The following is a 20199-nucleotide window of genomic DNA, read 5'->3' as shown; positions in this document are numbered from 1 at the left end:
TTAGAATGCGTAGCGTGCTTTCAAGCAAGTAAAGAGGCGCAGAAAAAGCCTCTATAAGAAAGAGAAACTCTCTAAACAAGGGCTTATCTCTTAGTTTTCTTCCTTTGCAAGGTATAAAAGCTGCTAGTAGAGAGAAGTAATGCCACGTATAGATTCTGCAAGAGTATCTAGTGAACAAGAGGAGAGAACCTAAAGAAAAGACGCCACGCATTTCGACCAAGGAGTTGACTGTATCCTCTGACAGATAATATGTACGACGCATCCCAGTCGTGGAGCAGTTAACAGCCTTTGAAGGATTCCCTCACCGTGCATGGAAAATTCCATTTCTACAATCTCGACGCCCCGATCGATCCCTTGATCATGTCAGCCGTCCTCCACGCAATGGACACCACCATAAGAGCTAGTTCCACCTCATACCTTCCAGGCCTTGCTAACAAACTCCTCAACGTCCTCGAGGAGTTCTTTGGGCTTCTCCAAAGCAGCAAAATGACCACCGCGCTCGTGTCGCCTATAGAATACTAGATTGGCTTCCTTTTCCATGATACTCTTAATGCCCGGAACCAGCTCATAAGGGAAGGCCGAGAAGCCAACGGGCTTGTCATTTTGCTTGACGTCCCTTATTTTTGGACTGAATATCTCACGGTAAGGGTAAAGGCCACGAGCGATGCTTTCCGTGAACCAGTAGAGAGAAATATTGGTGAGAATTTCATCGAGAGAAGGGTCCTCGTCCGACCATTCCAGGAACTTTTCGCCGATCCTGATTCATCTTAGCAAAAGCATCGCTGTACGAAGAGGATGCATCCTACCATGCAAGAAGTGCGAGCGGGTTTGATGCTAGCACGTTACTAATCGTGCTGGGTCTGGTTCCGTGCTCCTGTGCGTACGCCGTTCCGCTTGTGAGCCATGTCATTGAATGACCGAGCGACTCCTTTTCCAGCGCAGTCATCGGAGTATCCTCGTTTGGTCGTGAGAGGGTGCTAAACATGTTTACTGATGCACGTCAGTACTGCAGAACCCATGGGTATGCCATTGACGTACGGTGCATGCCAACACATGAGTCGTACGACCTGTTCATGAATTGCGCTGTGAAACTTCCTACATCTCCTCCTTGTGCGAGGTACTTGTCGAAGCCTAGGTTCAACATGAGCTGATTCATGACACGACAGCTGTCTTTCACCGTCCACTCGTTCTCGGCCGACTGTACAGTACTGAGCGTGTAACCAGGCAGGGAAGGTACGATCAAGTGATATGGCAGGTCCTTGGTGGAGTATTTCTCTTTGACCAGTGTTAGGAGTGGTAGAAACTCGATGAAACTTCCCGGCCATCCATGCATGAAGATGATGGGAATTGCGTCTTTCTTCTCAGAGAAGAGACCAACAAAATGTAAATCGACATTCTCAATCTGCATCTTGTAGTTTGGGAACGAGTTGATATGCTTCTCTTGCGCACGCCAATCGTACTTGTTCAGCCAGTAGTCCTTTGCATCAGAGAGCCACTTGCGGGATACGCCAAAGCGACCGTCTTCTTGCCGTCCCTCCCAGGTTTCAGGCGCGAGCTTCGAGAGCTGAAGAAGCTGGCGCCATTCTGAGACGTCTTGGTCAGAGACGTTGAGAGTAAAGGGCTTTGCGGAGTCGGGTGGTGAGTAGGACATGTTTCTTTTTGGTAGGAAAACGGGCACAGACTGATGGATTGGTAGTTGGATGAACGGATCAGAGCAGGACGCAGTGGATCTTTTTATATTCGTATGAAGACATGCATATAAGCGAAACTTGCTGGGCCAATGCCAGCAGTCACAAGAGGTGGGGTAATCGCACGTACTGTTACATAGTAATCAGGGCTACACGACAACAATGCTCCAGTTGGAAGGAAGATGCTTCCGGTGGGACCCGATTCGCCGAGTCTTGGTAATCGGATGTTTATTGTATGTTCAGGTCTTCTTTGATACAGATCGCTGTCACCGAGTTTGAACTTGGAGTTTGTGTTCCCCGAGCTAGCAATGCTTCAATTTAGACCTCGGTATACACGGTCAGCCAGCAAAGAAGTGCTTTGGGCTTTTGTTTTCCTCTCTCGGATGTATATGGAATTTGGGAGATCAATTCATACTGCATTGGTCATGCCCATGAAGAGCGTAGCGACGCAGAGGTACGCGCCAATCCGACGTTTATGGGCAGTGCGACGCGAGTGAAGCGCGTCGATGCCGAAGGCGTCATCATCATGGTGGGGCGGATCGCCCCGCGATTTGGCATCTGCTAGTTCTGGAACTTTTTACGCACGACTCACACCTTGACACATGTACTGTGCTTCAGCGTTGTCACCAAAGTCCCCATCGCACCAAACCAGACAGAATGGCACCGAATCTGGTCGCTGCAATTGACCTGGCCACCTACACAAAAGCAGGCCAAGGCCTCGATGTCCAAACATTGTCCTTTATCGGCAATGTATTCGTACGAGTCACCGACGAGACTATCGACCAGGCCCTGCCCCATCTGAAGCAGTCCGTAGGTCGGTTTACCAACTACCTCGACGTTGCTTACGTCTCACGCATCGAGGATGTCGTCTCCCTCCTCGATGCCGGCGCCGCCAAGGTCTTCGTTACTCGCCAGCAATTGGACGGGCTCAAGAACTTGAACATCGACCAGGACAGGATAGTTCTGTGCTTGCCGGGAAACACAAAGGAGGAGATCATCGAAGCCATCGCAGGCACACAGGTGGACATCTTCGCCCACCTGGTCGAGGACGTTGGCTACTTGGAAGCATGGCTGAAAGACTACGGAACAGACCGACCAAATGTCTTCGTCTCATTCAAGAACCCAGACATCGAGAGCGCCCTACGCCTGTCTAAGCTCAACGCGATACCCATCATCTCTGCCGAAAACCTTACAGTCGACCCCTCGAAACAGACGAGTGCATTGAGCGTCGCAAAGCTCTTCATGGCCAACGCAACGAGCGACCGATCCGACGGCCTTTTCACGACGCTTGTCACCGATGAGCGGGGCATCGCTCTCGGACTTGTATACAGCAGCGAAGAGAGCGTCGCAGAAAGTCTGAGAACTGGTCGCGGCGTATACCAGAGCCGAAAGCGAGGATTGTGGTACAAGGGCGAAAGTAGCGGGGATATCCAAGAATTGGTGTCATTGGCACTCGACTGCGACAGCGACTGCTTGCAGTTTGTAGTGCGACAGAAGGGCAGAGGGTTCTGCCACCTCGCGACTCCCACCTGCTTCGGCGACTACACCGGCTTGTCAAAACTCCAGAAGACACTTCAAAGCCGAAAGGCTTCAGCACCGGAAGGCTCGTACACTGCACGACTCTTCAACGACTCACAACTCTTGAGAGCCAAGATACTGGAGGAGGCCACTGAGCTATGCGACGCGAATACCAAAGAGGAGGTCGCGTTCGAAGCTGCCGATCTTTTCTACTTTGCGCTTACCAAGTGCATTGCATCTGGTGTAACATTGGAGGATGTTGAGCGCAACCTTGATGCAAAGAGCATCAAGGTCAAGAGACGACAGGGTGATGCGAAGCCAGCCTTTGCCGCGCAAGCAGCAGCAGCAACGACGAACGGTACAACAAACGGAGCCACCAAAGAGGAGGTCAAGGAAGCTGCTTCAGTGCCTAAGAGCAAGGATGATCCGGCTGGTACGAAGGATGGTCGCATTGCCATGAAGCGCTATGTGACCGCAAACGAGCCGTCCGAGACCATCAACGCCGCGCTACAACGACCATCTCAACGCTCGACCCAAAAGATTCTGGACATATGTCTACCGATAATCGAGGCAGTCAAGACCCGCGGAGACGCCGCATTGCTAGAGTACACGCACAAGTTCGAGAAGGCTACATCATTGACATCGCCTGTACTCAGAGCACCGTTCCCTCCAGAGCTTATGCAACTGGCACCCGAGACAGCCAAGGCTATCGACATATCTTTTGAAAACATCAGAAAGTTCCACGCTGCGCAGAAAGAGGACAAGCCATTAAGGGTAGAGACTATGCCCGGCATTGTTTGCTCACGATTCGCTCGACCAATCGAAAGGGTCGGTCTGTATGTGCCAGGAGGAACAGCTGTGCTTCCGTCTACCGCGCTCATGCTTGGTGTGCCTGCCATGGTAGCTGGCTGCAAGAAGATTGTTCTTGCGACACCACCTCGGTCCAACGGTCAAGTAACTCCGGAAGTTGTCTACTGTGCCCACAAGGTCGGTGCAGAGTCTATTGTCCTTGCTGGTGGCGCGCAGGCTGTTGCAGCCATGGCCTACGGTACTGAAAGTGTTACCAAGGTCGACAAGATTCTCGGTCCCGGAAATCAGTTCGTCACGGCAGCGAAGATGCATGTTTCAAATGATACAAACGCTGGTGTGAGTATCGACATGCCTGCGGGACCGAGTGAAGTACTCGTCATTGCGGATGCAAATGCCAACCCTGCCTTTGTCGCATCCGACCTTCTCAGTCAAGCTGAGCATGGTGTCGATTCCCAGGTCATTTTGATTGCAGTCGGCATGAACGAGGCGCAGCTTGACGCAGTCGAAGATGAGCTTCACAAGCAGGCCACTGCTCTGCCACGAGTGGATATTGTTCGTGGCGCAATCGAACACTCTTTCACACTTGCTGTGGACACCATGGAGGAGGCCATGCAGCTAAGCAACCAGTATGCGCCTGAGCATCTTATCTTGCAAGTCGACGACGCAGAGAAGGTGGCAGAAATGGTGGAGAACGCTGGAAGTGTCTTCATCGGTGAATGGACCCCGGAAAGTGTTGGCGACTACTCTGCTGGTGTTAACCACTCTCTACGTAAGTATTATCGTGAGCCTTTTCTCCAAGGGAGCTCTGCTAACAATGATCAGCAACATATGGTTATGCCAAGCAGTACTCGGGCGTCAATCTGGCGTCGTATGTCAAGCACATTACCAGCTCGCACCTTACTAAGCAAGGACTGGAAAACGTCGGACCTGCTGTGATGGAACTTGCACGCGTCGAAGAATTGGAGGCTCATCGCAGGGCAGTCAGTCTACGATTGGGCGTGGCGTAAATGCCATTGAAACGCAACCTGATACCCTTTCATCATCATCACATAGTTCGTGCATAGATCCATACAGTTGGACGCGATTCAGTAAAAGGATCAATTAGAAGATGGATTTCACCTTCTTCACAAAGTAGAGATATATATACGATAGAATTTTATCCCATCTCCTATGAGAAACAAACACCTCTTTCGAGCACCGAGTTGCCTATTCCAAGGTGATAGATCTAGTCGGACGCTCTCGTTCTCTCACTCCATGCATCTAAGCAAGAGCGGAGCAGAGACCGTTGTAAGCCTCCTTGGCCTGGAAGCTACCGTCGAACAGCAGAGGAGTGGCAGCAGCGCCGATCCAAGAGTCAGTGTCGCTGACACCCCAGACGGTAACACCAACACAGTTCTCAACATCCAAGCAAGCGGTGACAGCAGTCTTGTAGTCAGCGGCAGCACCGCCCTTGATGTCAAGCTCAGTCATGGCGCACTCGGGAGCAGACTCGCAGATAAGCTTGAGAGCAGCGGGGTAGTCGGAGATGGGCCAGCTGCCAGACAAGTGGGACTGGGAACCAATACCGTCAATGGGAACACCAGCGGCAATCCACTTCTTGACGTTGCTGGCCATGGCCTTGGTCTTGGCGTAGCTAGGGCTGTCGAGGTTGTAGTCGTTGATGTAGAGCTTGGCCTCTGGGTCGGCCGCCTTGGCGGTAGCGAAAGCGGTAGCGACAAAGTCCTCGCCGAGAACGTTGTAGAAGACGGAAGAGCGGAAAGAACCGCTTTCGTCGAAGATCTCGTTGACCACGTCCCAGGCGTAGACCTTGCCGGCGTACGTGCTCATAAGCTTCTTGATGTGAGCAACCATGACTTCCTCGAGCTTGGTCTTGTCGGTAATAGAAGAAACCCAGGTAGGAAGCTGAGAGTGCCAGACGGTGGTGTGACCGCGGACGAGCTTGTTGTTCTCGGTAGCGAAGCTGACAAGCGCGTTGGCACCGTCGAGGGTAAACTTGCCCTCGGTACCCTCAGTGGCATCCCACTTCATGCTGTTCTCGGGAGTAACCTGGCCAAAGTTTGCGACAATGATCTCCTTGTTCTTTCCCTTGCTGAGCGCGCCCTGGTCGGTAGCGACACCGAGGTACTTCTTGCCATGCGACTTGAATGCAGCATCGAGTGAGCACTTGGCACCGTTGGCACCGCTTCCAGCAACATCGGGAGTAGAGCCGTTGGCTGCAGGAGCAGCAGCGGCGCTGGTGGCCGCAGGCTGAGCAACCGCAACAGGCGCGGCAACAGGCGCGCTAGCGTTCATCGATGGCACAGGTGCGGCAGAAGGAACGACAGGTGCCGGCGTGACGCTAGTAGCAGCAGCAGGAGGTGCCGGCGCATTTCCACCACCGCTAACGCACTGGCTGTACCAGTCGTTGCTCTTGACACAAGACCAGCCTTGAGCGCACTCGGTCTCACCCTGGAAGCCGTTACCACCGCATTGTCCGTAGGGCGCGACGGCTCCAAGGACAGCTGTGGTCGAGGAGAGGGCAACGATGCCGAAGTAGATGGAGGATCCGCGGAAATGCATGGTTGCTGTTTTCGATCGGTACGGTACGGTTCGGTTGGAGTTCAAAAGCGTTCGATCGATGGAGAGTCGGAAAAGAAGCAAGCTTCTGTATGGGATCTCAGGAAAAGAATGTCAGGAAGCACGCTTCCAAAAGAGTGTGAAGAGAAGAAAAGATAGAGAGAGTGTGTGTATGTAGGAAATGAAGATGACCGAATGGCGTGAAGATACATGATGGCGGCGGATGCGAATTCATCTTATACTAGAACAGCTACTGCCGCGATGCGCCTGGAACGGTTCTGCATGGTGGGTCAAATTTGGGCGGGTAGCCGGTTCAAGAGCATTGTTTCATGAAACCATGAAACGCCATCCTGGAGATCATTACGAGGGCAAAAGGTACCTCGGGAACAGTATGACTTTAACCGTCCCGTTGTTCTGACGAACGACAAGTCGGTCAACAGTGGGCTGATGCGGCGCAGAGCAAAGCAATGATGTTACCTGTGGTAGGGTGCCACAATGCGACGTGACAGTAGGTCCGAAATCCAGGTTCGAAGCTTCATGTGTGACCCATGCGGCCGGGGCGCCAAGCGCCAAGCCTGTCAGAGGTAAATATCAGCTAACCTTTTCGAGAACAAACACCAGGCGAAGAGGCGATTGTATGAAAGCCACCGGTTATCAAATGCTTCATGTTCCTTCGCGTAACGAGTTGCGCCACATCACCCACAGGTTAAAGTAGTCAAGCATTTCAAGCATTCCAAGCATTCCAAAACATTCTTGTATTGGTTAGGTTGTGATCGTCAGCATGTTTCATCTATCTGATCTCTCATCATCATCCACATGGTCGCATCATGACTTGTAGACATGTATGACGTGTGGGTTGCAGTACGCAAGAAGACCGGTCGTTCCCCATTCGCCGCCGATTCCAGATTCCTTGTGTCCTCCAAATACGGCCTGTGGCGTCGGCTTCTCCCATGAGTTTACGAAAACTGAGCCGGCTTCGAGGCGACGCGCAATTTTCTGCGCCTGCTCGACGTCTTTGCCCCACACACAAGCACCAAGACCGGTGTTTGTGTCGTTGGCACGTGCAATGACCTCATCAAGATCGGACCATGGTTGTGCAGGCACGATGGGACCGAATGGCTCTTCCTGGATGATGAGGGAGTCGTTTGGCGGGTTGTCGATGATGGTTGGCTTGATGAAGAAACCCTTTTCACTGCTGACATCGGGGTCACCAACGGCGAACTTGTAGCCCTTGGATTTACTGTCGCTGAAGAATTGCTTAACGCGCTCGTACTGCATCTTGTTCTGAACAGGTCCGAGCAGGTTGTCGCCGTCATCTGGGCTTCCAAGCTTGATAGTTTTGGTGAAGTTGACCATCTCTTCGAGGAACTCCTTGTAAATGGACTCGTGAATGTAGATTCGCTTAGTAGCAACGCAGACTTGACCGCTGTTCTGGAAGGCACCCATGACGATCTCGGGCGCTGTCTTCTTAATGTCGACGTCGGGAAGAACGATGGAGGCATCGTTGCCACCTAGTTCGAGTGTGACGCGCTTGAGGGTCTTTGCGCATGTCTCCATGACCTTCTTTCCGGTAGCAATGGAGCCGGTGAAGCTGATCTTGGCAATGTCAGGGTGGTGGCACATCAGAGCACCGAGCTCGTTGTTGCCACCAACTACTTGGAGAACGCCTGGTGGCAAGATCTCCTGAGCTAGCTCGACAAACTTCAAAGCTGTATACGGTGTGAACGGCGAGGGCTTGACAATCATGCAGTTTCCGGTCATGAGAGCTGGCGCGACCTTTCCAGTGCTCAAGACCAGAGGGAAATTCCACGGGCAGATGGCACCGCAAACACCGAGAGGTGTGTACTCTGTGTAGATTGTCTTCTCGTCATCCTCGACCTTCTCAGATGGGACGTCAAGTGTCAGGTGGTGGCCGATGAACCCAGCAACGGCACCAACCTCGATGGCTGCGAATTGTCTCTGCTCTCATGTTAGTCGTAATGCTTTGAATACTTTAGTGGTTGTCACGACGTACCGGCTTGCCAGACTCTTTGCATAGTAGGTTAACGAAGTCGTCGTTGTGTTGCTGATATAATTCTATAACCTGGTTGAGCAATCCCTTCCTTTCCTCTATCGGTGTATCTCTCCACGAAGGGAACGCCTTCTTCGCAGCCGCAATAGCGTCATCCAGGTCTTTCTCGCTCGCAATGGGTACGTCCCAAAGCTCCTGACCAGTTGCGGGGTTCACACCATGATGGATGTTGTCTGAGGTACGTTGCTTGCCATCGACGATGTTGTAGAACGTCTCAAAATCGAGGGTGGAAACTTTTCCTGGAGACATATTGGTGGTTGGCGTAGTAGGCGATGAAGATATGATGATGTAGGTATTGATTTGGCGGGTACGGGCACAACAGCGAGGGCGCCTTTAAACAATTCGAGTCGCCACATTTCTGCGAATCCCTCGCTGCTTGCCTTATCCTCGGTAGTCAGTACGCTTGTCGTATGGTGGCACATTCTTGGTGGGGTTGTAGTACCTGGCTCTTCTTGGCTGCAACGCTCTACCCCACTTGAAGCAGCAGAATCGCAGGGCACGAGCGACAATTTAGGCCTGCACCGTCCATTTCCCTGTAAAATCAATTGGCTGAGCTCTGCGGGTTCTAGTATTGGGGCTTAGTGAGTGGAGGTTTCCTAGATGAGCCGGTGATTAGTCCATTACGAGGTTCGTCATCATCCGAGGTAGGTTGTTGTTGACGGCGCGGATGACATACCATACACGACTGCCGTCTGCCCAGCATCATGTGCATCGGGTATGTCTGCGTGCGTACATGCCACAACCTCGTTGGGATAATTCCGGGGTCTTCCGTCGAAAAGTGGATTCCTCTTCCTAACAGCGGGACCGGTACCTCACACGACTGGAGCTGTGTTCCAACAGCGCGACTGCAAAAGTCTTGACTAGCGTTCGACGTGCCGGCTTTGAGATTAGTCTGTCCACTTTGTGCCCAGTTTACGCCTTTCGCAACGGACGCACCTCTGCCCGAGAGAGCGCAGCTCATCTGACTATAGGATTTACCTCGGCAGACTATAGACTATACCTAATAAAGAACACAGTCCTAAGTCGCGTTATTAGCTATAGTTAGGTTAGATTAAGTCCTGCTATAGTAGGTCTAGTGCGCTATATATAGGAAAACTAGAAATTTATATTATAATATATTACTATCCTATTACTACTACGTTCTTATTGTTAGAACGCAGCCCCGCACCACTACGGTATGCAACTAAAAAGGTACGTATAATTAGTGAACTACTGATTATAGTGCGGGATAGTATATATTATTAGCTAGGCCTAACAACTACTCTACTAAGGGTCTTAATTATATATCCCTTCTTATAACGTGTTATAAATATGTTACTAACACGTTCTAGATTACTTATTTATAGAGAATAATAATAATAATAAGGACTCTTATCTCTCTTATCTCTTCTTTAACTAGTCTTAAGTAGTTCCCTATTAAACGCGTTATAAACGTGTTTATAACGCGTTCTACTAATTAATATAAGGCTTTAATACTCTAACTTCTCTCTATATAATAATTATAGTAATATCTTATAAATAAAATTATATAGGTCTTATATAGGTAGGTAGTAACCCCTTTAATATCTTAGTAATAGTCTGCCGAGGTAAATCCTATAGTCGGATGACATATAGACACTCTGCCCGAGCACCCTGTAGGATTTCCTTGTGGATTACTTGGACGTTTCAGCACTATCGTCAAGGCCGCGGCTCCTCGTATCAACCTGTTTGGGCATGATGAGCACGTTAGCGGAGCGGGTCATGCAGTCTGGCTGCTATCGCCAATGTCTGCATGTGTCTTGCTGAGACAGCAAGGGACCGGGGCAGTGGGTGGGCAAGGTCAGGGCGATTAGAGTGTTGCGAAGAAGGTTTGGGCGACGAGTTGACGTTGACAGTCTACCTATAAGCACAGGTGCTCTTGTGTCAGCACACGCGCCACGTTTTCTTCAGATCTAGGGATGCTGTGGAACGCCTTGTTGGTCACAGCGTCATGCGTCGACTACCATACAAATCACACGATTATATGCAGAATTGCTGATAAGACGCATATGCACAGTCACAATAAATAAAAATTGTGGGCTCTCAAAGTCGGAGGAAAAATATGATATCTCCTTACCCGCTACCACGAACAATCTACGACTGCCGGCCACCACGATGCTTTCTTGAACGCACATTACTAACATTTTCTCCACTGAACGTACAGATTCGACGTGAAGCGACCCGCCTCGCGCGTTGCAGCGAGTACACCATTAGCTGGCGTAGCAAAGGGCGTCAGCGCCACCTCGCTGTTAATGTTGAAGAGAGCATCGCCGCCGCAGGGTGACCAGACTGCAGCTGGTACATTATCCTGCTTGTAGTATTTGCCATGAAACGGACCGTTGATGCTGAGTGCCGATGACGACTGACTTTGCTGACCAGAAATGTAGTACGTAGACTTTACGACACCAGTGACACCACCATCAAGGTCACCCCATCCAGTGTAGTCTGCGCTGAAGATGGCAAATGAGAAGCCAGGGGAGAATTCGAGAGCGAGATTGATTTGGCAGTTCTTTCGCGACTCTTCTGCACTCTTTCCGGTGCCGACGCGGGCTGTGAACTGTTGATTGAAGTCTATTTGCGATGATTAGTATGGGAATGAAGATGAGTAAACGAGTGTAATGGAGGCTTACAAATGGGTAAGATGCCGTTGTCAGTCCAGTTAACATCGATACTGCCTTGGGGACAACCTGAGCCGCCAGAGACGACTTTAGTGATCTTGAAAGAGTCCGGTGCTTGGTAAGTCGGAGCAGCGATCGTTCCCACAGCAAGGGCAAGAGTGGCAAGTGTGTACTTCATCGCGGTGGTGTCTCGGCTTTGTTCTCTTGTAAACGGAGGCAATATTATGTAATCTGATAAAGTGGATGCCAGACGAAGATTGTTTGATCAAAGTGTAGTGTTGCTATTCAAACCAGAGCAACTGTGGGCCCACGACCATCTTATATGTCTATGTAGTTATTCGAGTACGAGACCTAGAACGCAAGCAGTACACTCTTCATCACACTTACTCTAGGAAGCCCTTCGTAGGAACCATACGGTCTCGTCACCGGTCGGGGAAGTTTTCCTATTGGTCACATGCTGGTGAAGGACGGCGAAAGATAGCCACTCGCTACCAACGGGAAACTTTGCATTCATCTCCTGTATCGCTAGTTCGGACATGGCAACGAAGCTGGTAAGGTTGCCATGTTCCTGATATGAGATCTGCTCGTCGATATTGCTCGTAGACTTGTTTACGAGACAGCCGAGAAGCAAGCGAGGACGACAACCGTCGAATGCAGGGCAATCATGCTCTAGAACATGTTGAGTCTGGGGTAAAGTGAACACGATTGAGGAAAGCCCAACCCAAAAATAGCCATTGTGGAAATTACGGTAGCGTGACAAGTACAAGCCGAGTGCAGCAGAGGCGAATGTTTTATATATTAGATTGATAGACCCGGTCGAGGTCACGAACCAGACGTGCGACGGCTGATTATGGGCTGGGCTTTCTGCGGAAGCTTGAAGGTTTTAGCGAGCGAGTGAGATCCTTGGACTTGTTCCGACCAACGCAGAGGCCATGTGTATGTGGGCAAAAGTCGTTGTTCTGGAGCTCGTATGGTTCATCAATGGCAATATAGGTGGTGCTTGTTGAATGTCCATTGTCACGTTTTGCGCGGTAGTCTTGGGCCGAAAAGCGAGCAATGCTAGTACCGATGCATTGTAGTCGAGCGCAAGCGTTGAGTAGGAGGCGACAAGATAAAGGGTCAAACGGTTATTGTAGATGCATGATGTGGGTAAATGGATTGGGAAGTCGCGACAGGGCATAAGCGTCCGAATCGGTACACCCGGGAGGCGATAAGACTAGAAGCATCAGTTAGTAGGGTCAAGTAGAATACAATATAATAATCGTTTGCAGCAGTAATGTCGCTATTTAGCCCTGGTATCTCCCTTTCCAAATAATCCCAAAGCCGCTTCCATGGTCCCCTGAACGCCTGTGTAAAACATTACGTTAGTGAAAGTGTTGCGCCGAATCTATGCTGAGGTATCGTGGTAAAAACACATCGCTTATTGATCAAATGGGAAAGACCTTGCGGAACACGCGCCGCCACTTTGGTACATTTTCTTCTTCTTCCACATCACTAGCAGGCGCTTGACGGGGACCAAGCATAGCCAATGCTCGTTGCCGTGCCCATTCTCGTCTATTATGAGTAGGACCGCAGTCTTGTGCAGTTGGTGCAGGTGGTGCACCGGCCGGCTGAGCTTGTGGTGGAGCATCAGGTGGGGGCGTGGTCCCCATTTCGATATCATGTGGCCTTGGTAGCGTCTGCTCAGGTGCACTGAAGATACGTCGGCCAGACATGGCTCCGCCTATCCTGCTACCAAGCGACCCAAAAGCGGCCGCCGGCCGTGATAGTGAAACTGGCACTGTTGCAGGAGGAGGCGTGGATACCGAACTTGGCTGGGTGTTTGCTGTATGAGCACTGCGCGCTCGCATGCGATTTATATGGCGCTCCCGCCGTACCATGACGTTGGTAATATTGACCGGACAGACACCTGGGGGCAATACAGTTTGCTTGCACATGGGACATAGCGAGGAGTGATTGAGGAGGAAGGTATCGATGCACTCGGGATGGAAGATGTGGTGGCACGGCAGCTCGCGCACTTGTGTTTCATTGACCTGGAAGTCGTCCATACAGATTGGACATGTGGGCTGAGACCACGAGGCAGACATGCCAGACGTGGACACTGTAGGTATCGTGGGTGCAGACGAGTGGCGGAGCAGCTGCGGTGCCTTGTAGCCAGTTTCAGCATCCACGGCAGCGTGTGAGATGTCGTGTGCGTGGTTCGGGGCTTGTGTGGTAGTGGCGGTCTTTTCTGGCTCATTCGAAGCACCAGCGGCAGCAGCACCAGCGGGCGCCGTATATGTGTGTACGGGAAGTTTGTCGAGGACTTGTTGCGAGACTGTGAGGCGCTTGACGCCTAATGCTTCGAGATCGACCTGGCCGTTGAGAACGCGCTCGCGCAGGTCATTGCGCCGTCGTCGTTGGATGATGTGCATGACGAGGGAAGTGATGCTGACGGCGACGAGCAGGACTGCCAACACAATAACGAGAAAAACCCACAGGCTTGGGAGTTGGCCACCAGAGTCGGTACTGATTGTTGCCCATAGGCGCACGTAGTCGGTGGGATCGTAAATCTGCGACAGTTGGTCGGCATGCGGTACCTCACTCAGGTTTCCTGAATACTGGTTCAGCTGCTCCATGATGTTCCTCCCAGTGATTGAAGACAGCGCGTAGGTGGGAAAGTCGTTGGCCGCCTGCCAACTGCCGCCATCTTGGAGATTCCAGGCCGCGTCGTTGAGCACCGGTGGCTTGGCATTGCTGTCTCCGGGCAGATAGGTGAGGAAGGCTTTGGTGGGGTGGTTGCGGGCTGCGGTGAAGTACTCGATGGTGCATTGCGCCGAGTACCAGGGCGCAACGGCGATGAGTGCGTAATCCTTGTCGGACGGGAGATTTGCTATCCGTGTCGCATTCTCGAGGACGTAGTCTGTCTCCTGCTGGGCGCACCCAGATGTGCGAACGTCGGGTACGTAGAGGATGCCGTAGGGGTCTTGGTTGCCGTCGACGCCCTTGGTGGACAGGGTCTGGATGTTGCTGAGGATGCGATACTGGAACGAGACGGAGTCGTTGAGGGTGATGAACTGGTTGTTGTCGTAGTCGATGCGGAGAGGGTCCGGGAAGTCGATGGTAAAGATGCCGATCCTTTGGGCAGCTGTGCGACGGTCAGTGTGTGGTCAGCGTCGTGGTGCCAGACGGGCGGCAAAAGCTGTGTGACGTACACATGTTGGGCGACGCAGTGGACGATTACACGGGGGCCGCTAATATGAGCCAGCTACCATTCATTGCCGGAAGTCGTCGGTGTATGTGAAAGTGTGGGCGCAAGCAAGAGAGTGTTCCGGGGAAAGAGGAGAACGGCGTGGGTGTGGGTTTGCAGCGGTGGTTGAAGGGCGGCGGGCGCGGGTGGCTAGGAGTGAAGGCTGGTCGGCGTCGTCAACGCTGCCGCCCCTCCCGGATGAGGATGGAGAAGCGCCGAGCTTAGCAGAAAGCTTGATGCCCTGGCGCGAACAGGAGATTGCGTCAAGAAGGGCAGCATACATGCGACACGGACGCGGGCCCCCCACTGCACTGCACTGCACTGCACACTTGTCGAGGGACGCGGTTGTGCATGGAGACAGCTAGTGCGCTGCCCGTCGGTAATGACGTTGACAGGGCGCCGTATCGTATCCTTTCGCGACCTTGGCGTCTGTCTCCAGGGCTAGCACGAGCAACAACACACCAACAAACCACGGCGCCGGCGATGCGACGACAATCCAAGACGCCTGCTGCCGCACTTCTCCATACCCCTCCATCGTGGTCAGCATAGCGCCTGCGCCATCTCTCTGGTAGCATTCCGACGCCGGCCGCCAGCCCGCGTCGTGGACGCGACTTGCCTCCTTCTTCCCCGCATTCTACACACCGACACCCGTCGACGCGCAACATGGCGCCTCCAGGCGTGAGCAGCAAGGGCAAGGCGACAAAGCCCGGCAAGCTCGCGCAGCCACCGCGCAGCCGAAACACGACGCCGCTGCCCAATGTGCGCGCCTCGGTCGAGCCTGCTTCGTCGTCGTCGTACTTTGGAAACCGCCTGAGCTCCTACCTCCGAAAGAGCCCCAAGACGGTCGAGGACATACTCGATGGCGGCGCCAACGGCTCCTCCATTCCATCCGGCAAGCTGCTGCTGTCCATGCGCGACGACATCGAGAAGACTGTGCTGAAGAACGTCGAGTCGCGCTGCGTGCAGTCAGAAGGGGCGCTGCGGGAACTGATGAACAACAAGAAGAACCGGGCCCCGCGCGAGAGGGAAAAGGACAAGGATGGCGAGGACCGCGAGCGCAAGCACAAGCTCAAGAAGCTGAGCAAGAAACACGACGAGGACGGCAAGCACCCGCCGGCCACGGGCGCCCACGGCCTGGCCAGGCAGGATGGTGGTGACGCAAAAGGTGAGTTTGGTACCAGGCAATCACATTTCCCTTGGGCATTTACCTGTGCGCCATCTCTCTGAATCCGCTACTCGGTACACTCCTCAACATGGCTCCTCTCTCCCAGCAGTTGATCGTCAAGCTCAACATTCGAGGGCTCCACAGACATCTGACCGCGTCTACAGACAACTCCTCAGCCATCTCGTCGCCAACATCGCAAGCCCCGCCCTCCGCTGCCGGCAATGCGCCAGCCGATGCGCCCTCGCCCAGTGGCTCTGATGTCTCGCACCAACCCGCCCCGGCCCCTGCCGTACCGCAATACCAGACTTTCGGTCCCGATCCCGCAAAATTCGACGATCCTACAATATACCATATACGTGAGGTTACGCCAGGCATGTCGATTGAGGAGAGGAAGGAGATATACTGCGTCGCCGAATTCCCCAAGCATGATCTCCGTGACAGGATAGCCGGCTCGCCGCCAGCAAAGGACTTCTCCAATGCCAAACCGCCATCGCAGGTCAATGCCACCGTCTTCGCCAACTACGTTGAACCCTACATAAGGCCGCTGACCGAAGAGGACGTGGCCTTCCTGAAGGAGCGTGGAGACCGTATAGCGCCCTTCGTATTGCCTCGACGCGGCCAACGACATTACAAGGAGATATGGGCCGAGGAAGATGGGTCAATGCACATAGACTCGAATGATCAACGGCCACCACCCAACGTCCCGCGCGGGGCAGCAGAAGACATCTCGGACGATGTGCTTGAGACAGATCAAGTGTCTACAGGGCCCCTCCTGTCGCGCCTGCTAGCTACATTACGACCAGAGGGGCGCGGAAATCAGAGCAGCCCGAGCGAGACCAATGGAGTCAACGGAGACGCCATGGACATTGACGAAGGCGCCGGGGCGCCTGCAGACACGGCCAACACCAACTCGATACCGGCCGCCGCCCAACTGCCCGACCTCGCTCAGCCGGGCTGGAAACCTCCACCACAGACTGGTCGCACCGACTATGTTGGCATGGAGGACCGCGTACTAATGGAGCTGAAGCATTTCGGCCTAATCTCCGAAGCAGACGCAGAGTCGCAATCATACGATTCCCATTTCGATGACGAAGTAGCCCAGCGCCTTCGCTTTCTACAAGAAGAACTCCGCAAGCAGTCCATCATCAACGGCGCACGAAAACAACGCCTTCTTGAACTCACAGAGGAGCGCATAGCCCAGCAAGAGTACAACACTATAGCCGACGATCTCGACAACCAACTCAACGCCGCATACCTCAAGCGTAATCGCAACATTGGCAAAGGCAAGAAACAAAACAAGCGGCCGGGTGGGGCAGGAGGTGGAAGTCACCCGGTGGCCAACGCCGGCATTTCGAGGCCGGGCGTGGGCGAGCCAATCCGTACGCTCATGGAGAGAAGACAACAATGGATCAATACAATAGGACCTGTTGTTAACTACGGAAAGACTGGTTTGCCAACCGAGACCATATTCGGAGAAGAGAAGATGAAAGAGCTGGAGAACAGGGAGGTAGAGATCTGGAATACAGAGGCTGATGAGTAGATTTTCCAGCGGGTGCAACTTCTATTGGAGCAGGAGGATGCCAGGCGTAGGGCTGAAGCGTCGGCCTTGTTGAATGAGCAACCCACTGTTGAAAGTGATGGCACTTGATGGCGCAAAACAGACATTCCTGGGTGGGGGTCGTCCATGGTCGTCTTTTGGGCATAGCACGGCGTATAGGTGTCGGGATCATACGTGTGGTCTGGTTTATTGACCATACTTGCATAAGTCGTATTCAAGAGTCAGGCGTTCACAGTTTAGCTAGCCTTTGGACACTTCAAAGCCGCTATCCTATTTTTTCTTCTTGATTGAGCACCGCGCATGGCTGTTTATTCACCGGGTTCCCACGTGCATAGGTGACGCATGCGCACAACCCGTAAGATTAGCGAACCTTGGAATCCCCCCAGCCATGAAGACGGAAACCTGGCTGACAACGTTTTTAACCGGCGTCGAAAGACGGCTGCGGTGTGCATATCGGGGCTGTGTCAAGATTCCTTCAGCAAGCGAGCGAACGACAGTAGAGTGTTCGCTTACACGTTTGGGCTGCACACTTGCATTGACTACATGGGATCTGGCAACTCAATTTGGCAACTTAGATCTATCCGGTCTGATGTTCGATTCAGACGAGGACGTACTACTGCCCCGGAAGACAAGCTTTGGATTATCGATCATTTTCACACTAAACGCCATGGACGATCTGATACCGCTAGTAAACTAGAGCCTACTACAAAGTCAACCGAACTGTTGATTCATGTTGTATGCAGGCCGAAGCCTCGTTATGCGACTTGTGGCCTGATAGCCCGTCTCCACGACTAGGCACCACAGACTCATAACTGTAATCCTCTAAGCCTGCTCCGCAGAGCCGCATCTAATCTCTTCCGAGATTCTCGATTGGGGAGTTAAGGTCAACCTCTTTGGGCTATCTGATCCATGGACCAAACCTGCATATAGCATCGAATTGCTTCGCCCGCACGCACAGACTGCGCAGGAACGTTTGCGAGTGGACAGAGGATACACGTGGGCTCACCACCCTCGTGAAGATGTCCAAAAGCTTTCAAGCGACATGCAGAATAATGTTTGCAGGAGCATGATAGGAACGCGCAGGTGCTAGGAGGGTGTGCTGCCCAGTGACATGGGAAGTTATTTTGAGCTGCAGGCGGTGCTTACCCAGTTCGATTAGCAGAACGCTAGCCGTGGTGGGAGTTGGGGAAGGCGGCACTAGGCGGCACGATCACTCAATCGAACAACGCACAGGTAGCTGGTTTTCTTCGATCTCTTCTTGTTCTTCGCAGCATGTCATTCATGATCTACCTGTGCGATACTTATTATATATTGCATCTACTACGCAAGGGCGGATGCAGCAGCTCGTCGCAATGATGACTGGACTTGGAATGCTCACAACGACACGCAAACACCTTGACTGCCTGGACTTCGGTTGCCGTCAGTTTCGGATTCTCTTACCTTGGTAACAGGTTATCCAGAAAACGCTGGAAGGTAGGTTATGCAGGTCTGTCAGCACAGTGAGGCTGACACATCGGCTGCTCATTGGACGTTGCATCTGTACGAATACCAAGACATATTTTCTCTCGCACAGCCCGCCTTACACCTGCATGAGGCACGAACTATTCCGTGCAGTCCTTTCTACCCACCAATACACCTCAGGAACGTGGAGTCAAGGATCGAGTTAGCTGCAGCCGCTGGTGCGGCCAACAGGCATGCGTTATGCAGTGAACAGACCTTAGGGAGGCATGTGTAGGCGGCTTGACGGGTACCGGTAGCAGGGTATGAGGGCTGAGACATGCGGGTGCGCTAATCATGGCAGATGGTAATACTGCGATGTACGTCTGTGCAGCAGATCTAAAATCTAAATCTCACCTACACCACAATGATGGATCCGAGCAAGGTGAGTATCTCAGGATGCTGGGTAATATATAAAGGCGGTGGAGTGCCCGGGAGCTGGACTTGGCTACACATGGCCGGTAGTACAACGCTCAGCTTACTTGCTACTCGACACCGACTCTTCGAAAGAGGCTGCACAGTCGACTATAATGTCTATCGCATCACGGCCGTTCCTCTGGCGCTCACCGGTCCTAATCGATAACAAAAAGACAACACTCAACATGTCTTCGCCGACATCAGCACCCAAGGCATCCACGCCTAGAAAAATCAACAACCTGAAGCTCAGAGCTTCATGTGATTCTTGCGCCGCGTCAAAGGTCAAGTGCAGCAAAGAGCATCCGATCTGTGCGCGATGCTCCACCAACAATTCGAAATGCATATATGGTGTTTCGAGGAAACACGGAAAACCAGGCCGAACGAGGAAGAGAAATGCAGATGGAACTCCGTTCGTCAAAGCCGCAAAGCAACGTCTATCCCCAGGGAGTAGCGAATTCAGCATATCGAGCCTTCAACAGGTACCTATGTTGCAGCAGACGGATCTAGAAATCGCATCGAGCTGGACTTCTGACTGGTCGCCTACACCAAGCTTGTCAGTTACTCCAGGCTTCGACTTTGAAACTGCACCAGAATCATCATACACAAGCGACGTTCATTCAGATACGACCTACATGGATAATACTGCCCTACCGACACAATCAGCTCGATCAGAACCAAGATCAACGATCGAGTTGAACCACCTCTTCGAAGATCCTTTCACAGGGGAGCAAACAGCGCAATCCGACTCCCCCGGTTGGCAAGCTCTCAAAGACTACATAGGCGGTAGTGACGTGAGCCCCATGGACTGTTACTCTACCGGCCCCAAGACCGCCGAGCATCTACGTTCTGTCTCTTCCATCTCCATACCATACAGCCCGATGAGTCAAAGTACAAGAACGTACGACGTAATGGCGCCATATTTCAGCTCATCGATGGACAACTCTCATTGCTGCTACACAACGGCCTATTCAATACTTGATACTCTGAGGCACGTCAGACACACACATCCGGCTTTTACCAAAGGGCCTTTCGACGCTGTTATCCTGACTGCCCA

The 20199-nt window shown here is 52.5% G+C and overlaps 7 protein-coding genes across 7 annotated transcripts; 2 read left to right on the top strand and 5 right to left on the bottom strand.

Moving 5' to 3' along the window:
- Positions 1-326: 326 nt before the first annotated feature.
- On the bottom strand, positions 327-1651 carry ACET3X_006834 (uncharacterized protein; the record flags this gene model as incomplete). Its single annotated transcript, XM_069453007.1, has 4 exons — positions 327-353; positions 418-757; positions 807-990; positions 1039-1651. The coding sequence occupies 4 exons, from the start codon at positions 1649-1651 to the stop codon at positions 327-329; spliced, it is 1164 nt and encodes a 387-aa protein (XP_069305602.1).
- Positions 1652-2345: 694 nt separating this feature from the next.
- On the top strand, positions 2346-5023 carry ACET3X_006833 (uncharacterized protein; the record flags this gene model as incomplete). The annotated part of the gene is made up of 2 exons (XM_069453006.1): positions 2346-4785; positions 4839-5023. The coding sequence occupies 2 exons, from the start codon at positions 2346-2348 to the stop codon at positions 5021-5023; spliced, it is 2625 nt and encodes an 874-aa protein (XP_069305601.1).
- A 253-nt stretch (positions 5024-5276) lies between these two features.
- On the bottom strand, positions 5277-6575 carry ACET3X_006832 (uncharacterized protein; the record flags this gene model as incomplete). The annotated part of the gene is made up of 1 exon (XM_069453005.1): positions 5277-6575. One exon carries the CDS (start codon positions 6573-6575, stop codon positions 5277-5279), a length of 1299 nt encoding a protein of 432 aa, XP_069305600.1.
- A 749-nt stretch (positions 6576-7324) lies between these two features.
- ACET3X_006831 (uncharacterized protein) lies at positions 7325-9670 on the bottom strand. Its single transcript, XM_069453004.1, has 4 exons — positions 9320-9670; positions 9086-9239; positions 8587-9023; positions 7325-8531 (listed from the first exon to the last, which is right to left on the bottom strand). The coding sequence occupies exons 3-4, from the start codon at positions 8890-8892 to the stop codon at positions 7398-7400; spliced, it is 1440 nt and encodes a 479-aa protein (XP_069305599.1). The 5' UTR covers positions 8893-9023; positions 9086-9239; positions 9320-9670; the 3' UTR covers positions 7325-7397.
- A 1128-nt stretch (positions 9671-10798) lies between these two features.
- Positions 10799-11457, bottom strand: ACET3X_006830 (uncharacterized protein; the record flags this gene model as incomplete). The annotated part of the gene is made up of 2 exons (XM_069453003.1): positions 10799-11232; positions 11292-11457. 2 exons carry the CDS (start codon positions 11455-11457, stop codon positions 10799-10801), a joined length of 600 nt encoding a protein of 199 aa, XP_069305598.1.
- Positions 11458-12706: 1249 nt separating this feature from the next.
- ACET3X_006829 (uncharacterized protein) lies at positions 12707-14477 on the bottom strand (the record flags this gene model as incomplete). Its single annotated transcript, XM_069453002.1, has 2 exons — positions 12707-14406; positions 14474-14477. The coding sequence occupies 2 exons, from the start codon at positions 14475-14477 to the stop codon at positions 12707-12709; spliced, it is 1704 nt and encodes a 567-aa protein (XP_069305597.1).
- Positions 14478-15171: 694 nt separating this feature from the next.
- Positions 15172-17213, top strand: ACET3X_006828 (uncharacterized protein; the record flags this gene model as incomplete). The annotated part of the gene is made up of 2 exons (XM_069453001.1): positions 15172-15673; positions 15838-17213. 2 exons carry the CDS (start codon positions 15172-15174, stop codon positions 17211-17213), a joined length of 1878 nt encoding a protein of 625 aa, XP_069305596.1.
- Between the last annotated feature and the right edge of the window lie 2986 nt (positions 17214-20199).

This window comes from Alternaria dauci, chromosome 6 (assembly GCF_042100115.1).
Source record: "Alternaria dauci strain A2016 chromosome 6, whole genome shotgun sequence".
In the NCBI taxonomy this organism is placed as follows: Eukaryota; Fungi; Ascomycota; class Dothideomycetes; order Pleosporales; family Pleosporaceae; genus Alternaria; species Alternaria dauci.
The sequence above is the reverse complement of the archived record's forward strand: the minus strand, read 5'-3'. Positions and strand labels throughout refer to the sequence as shown.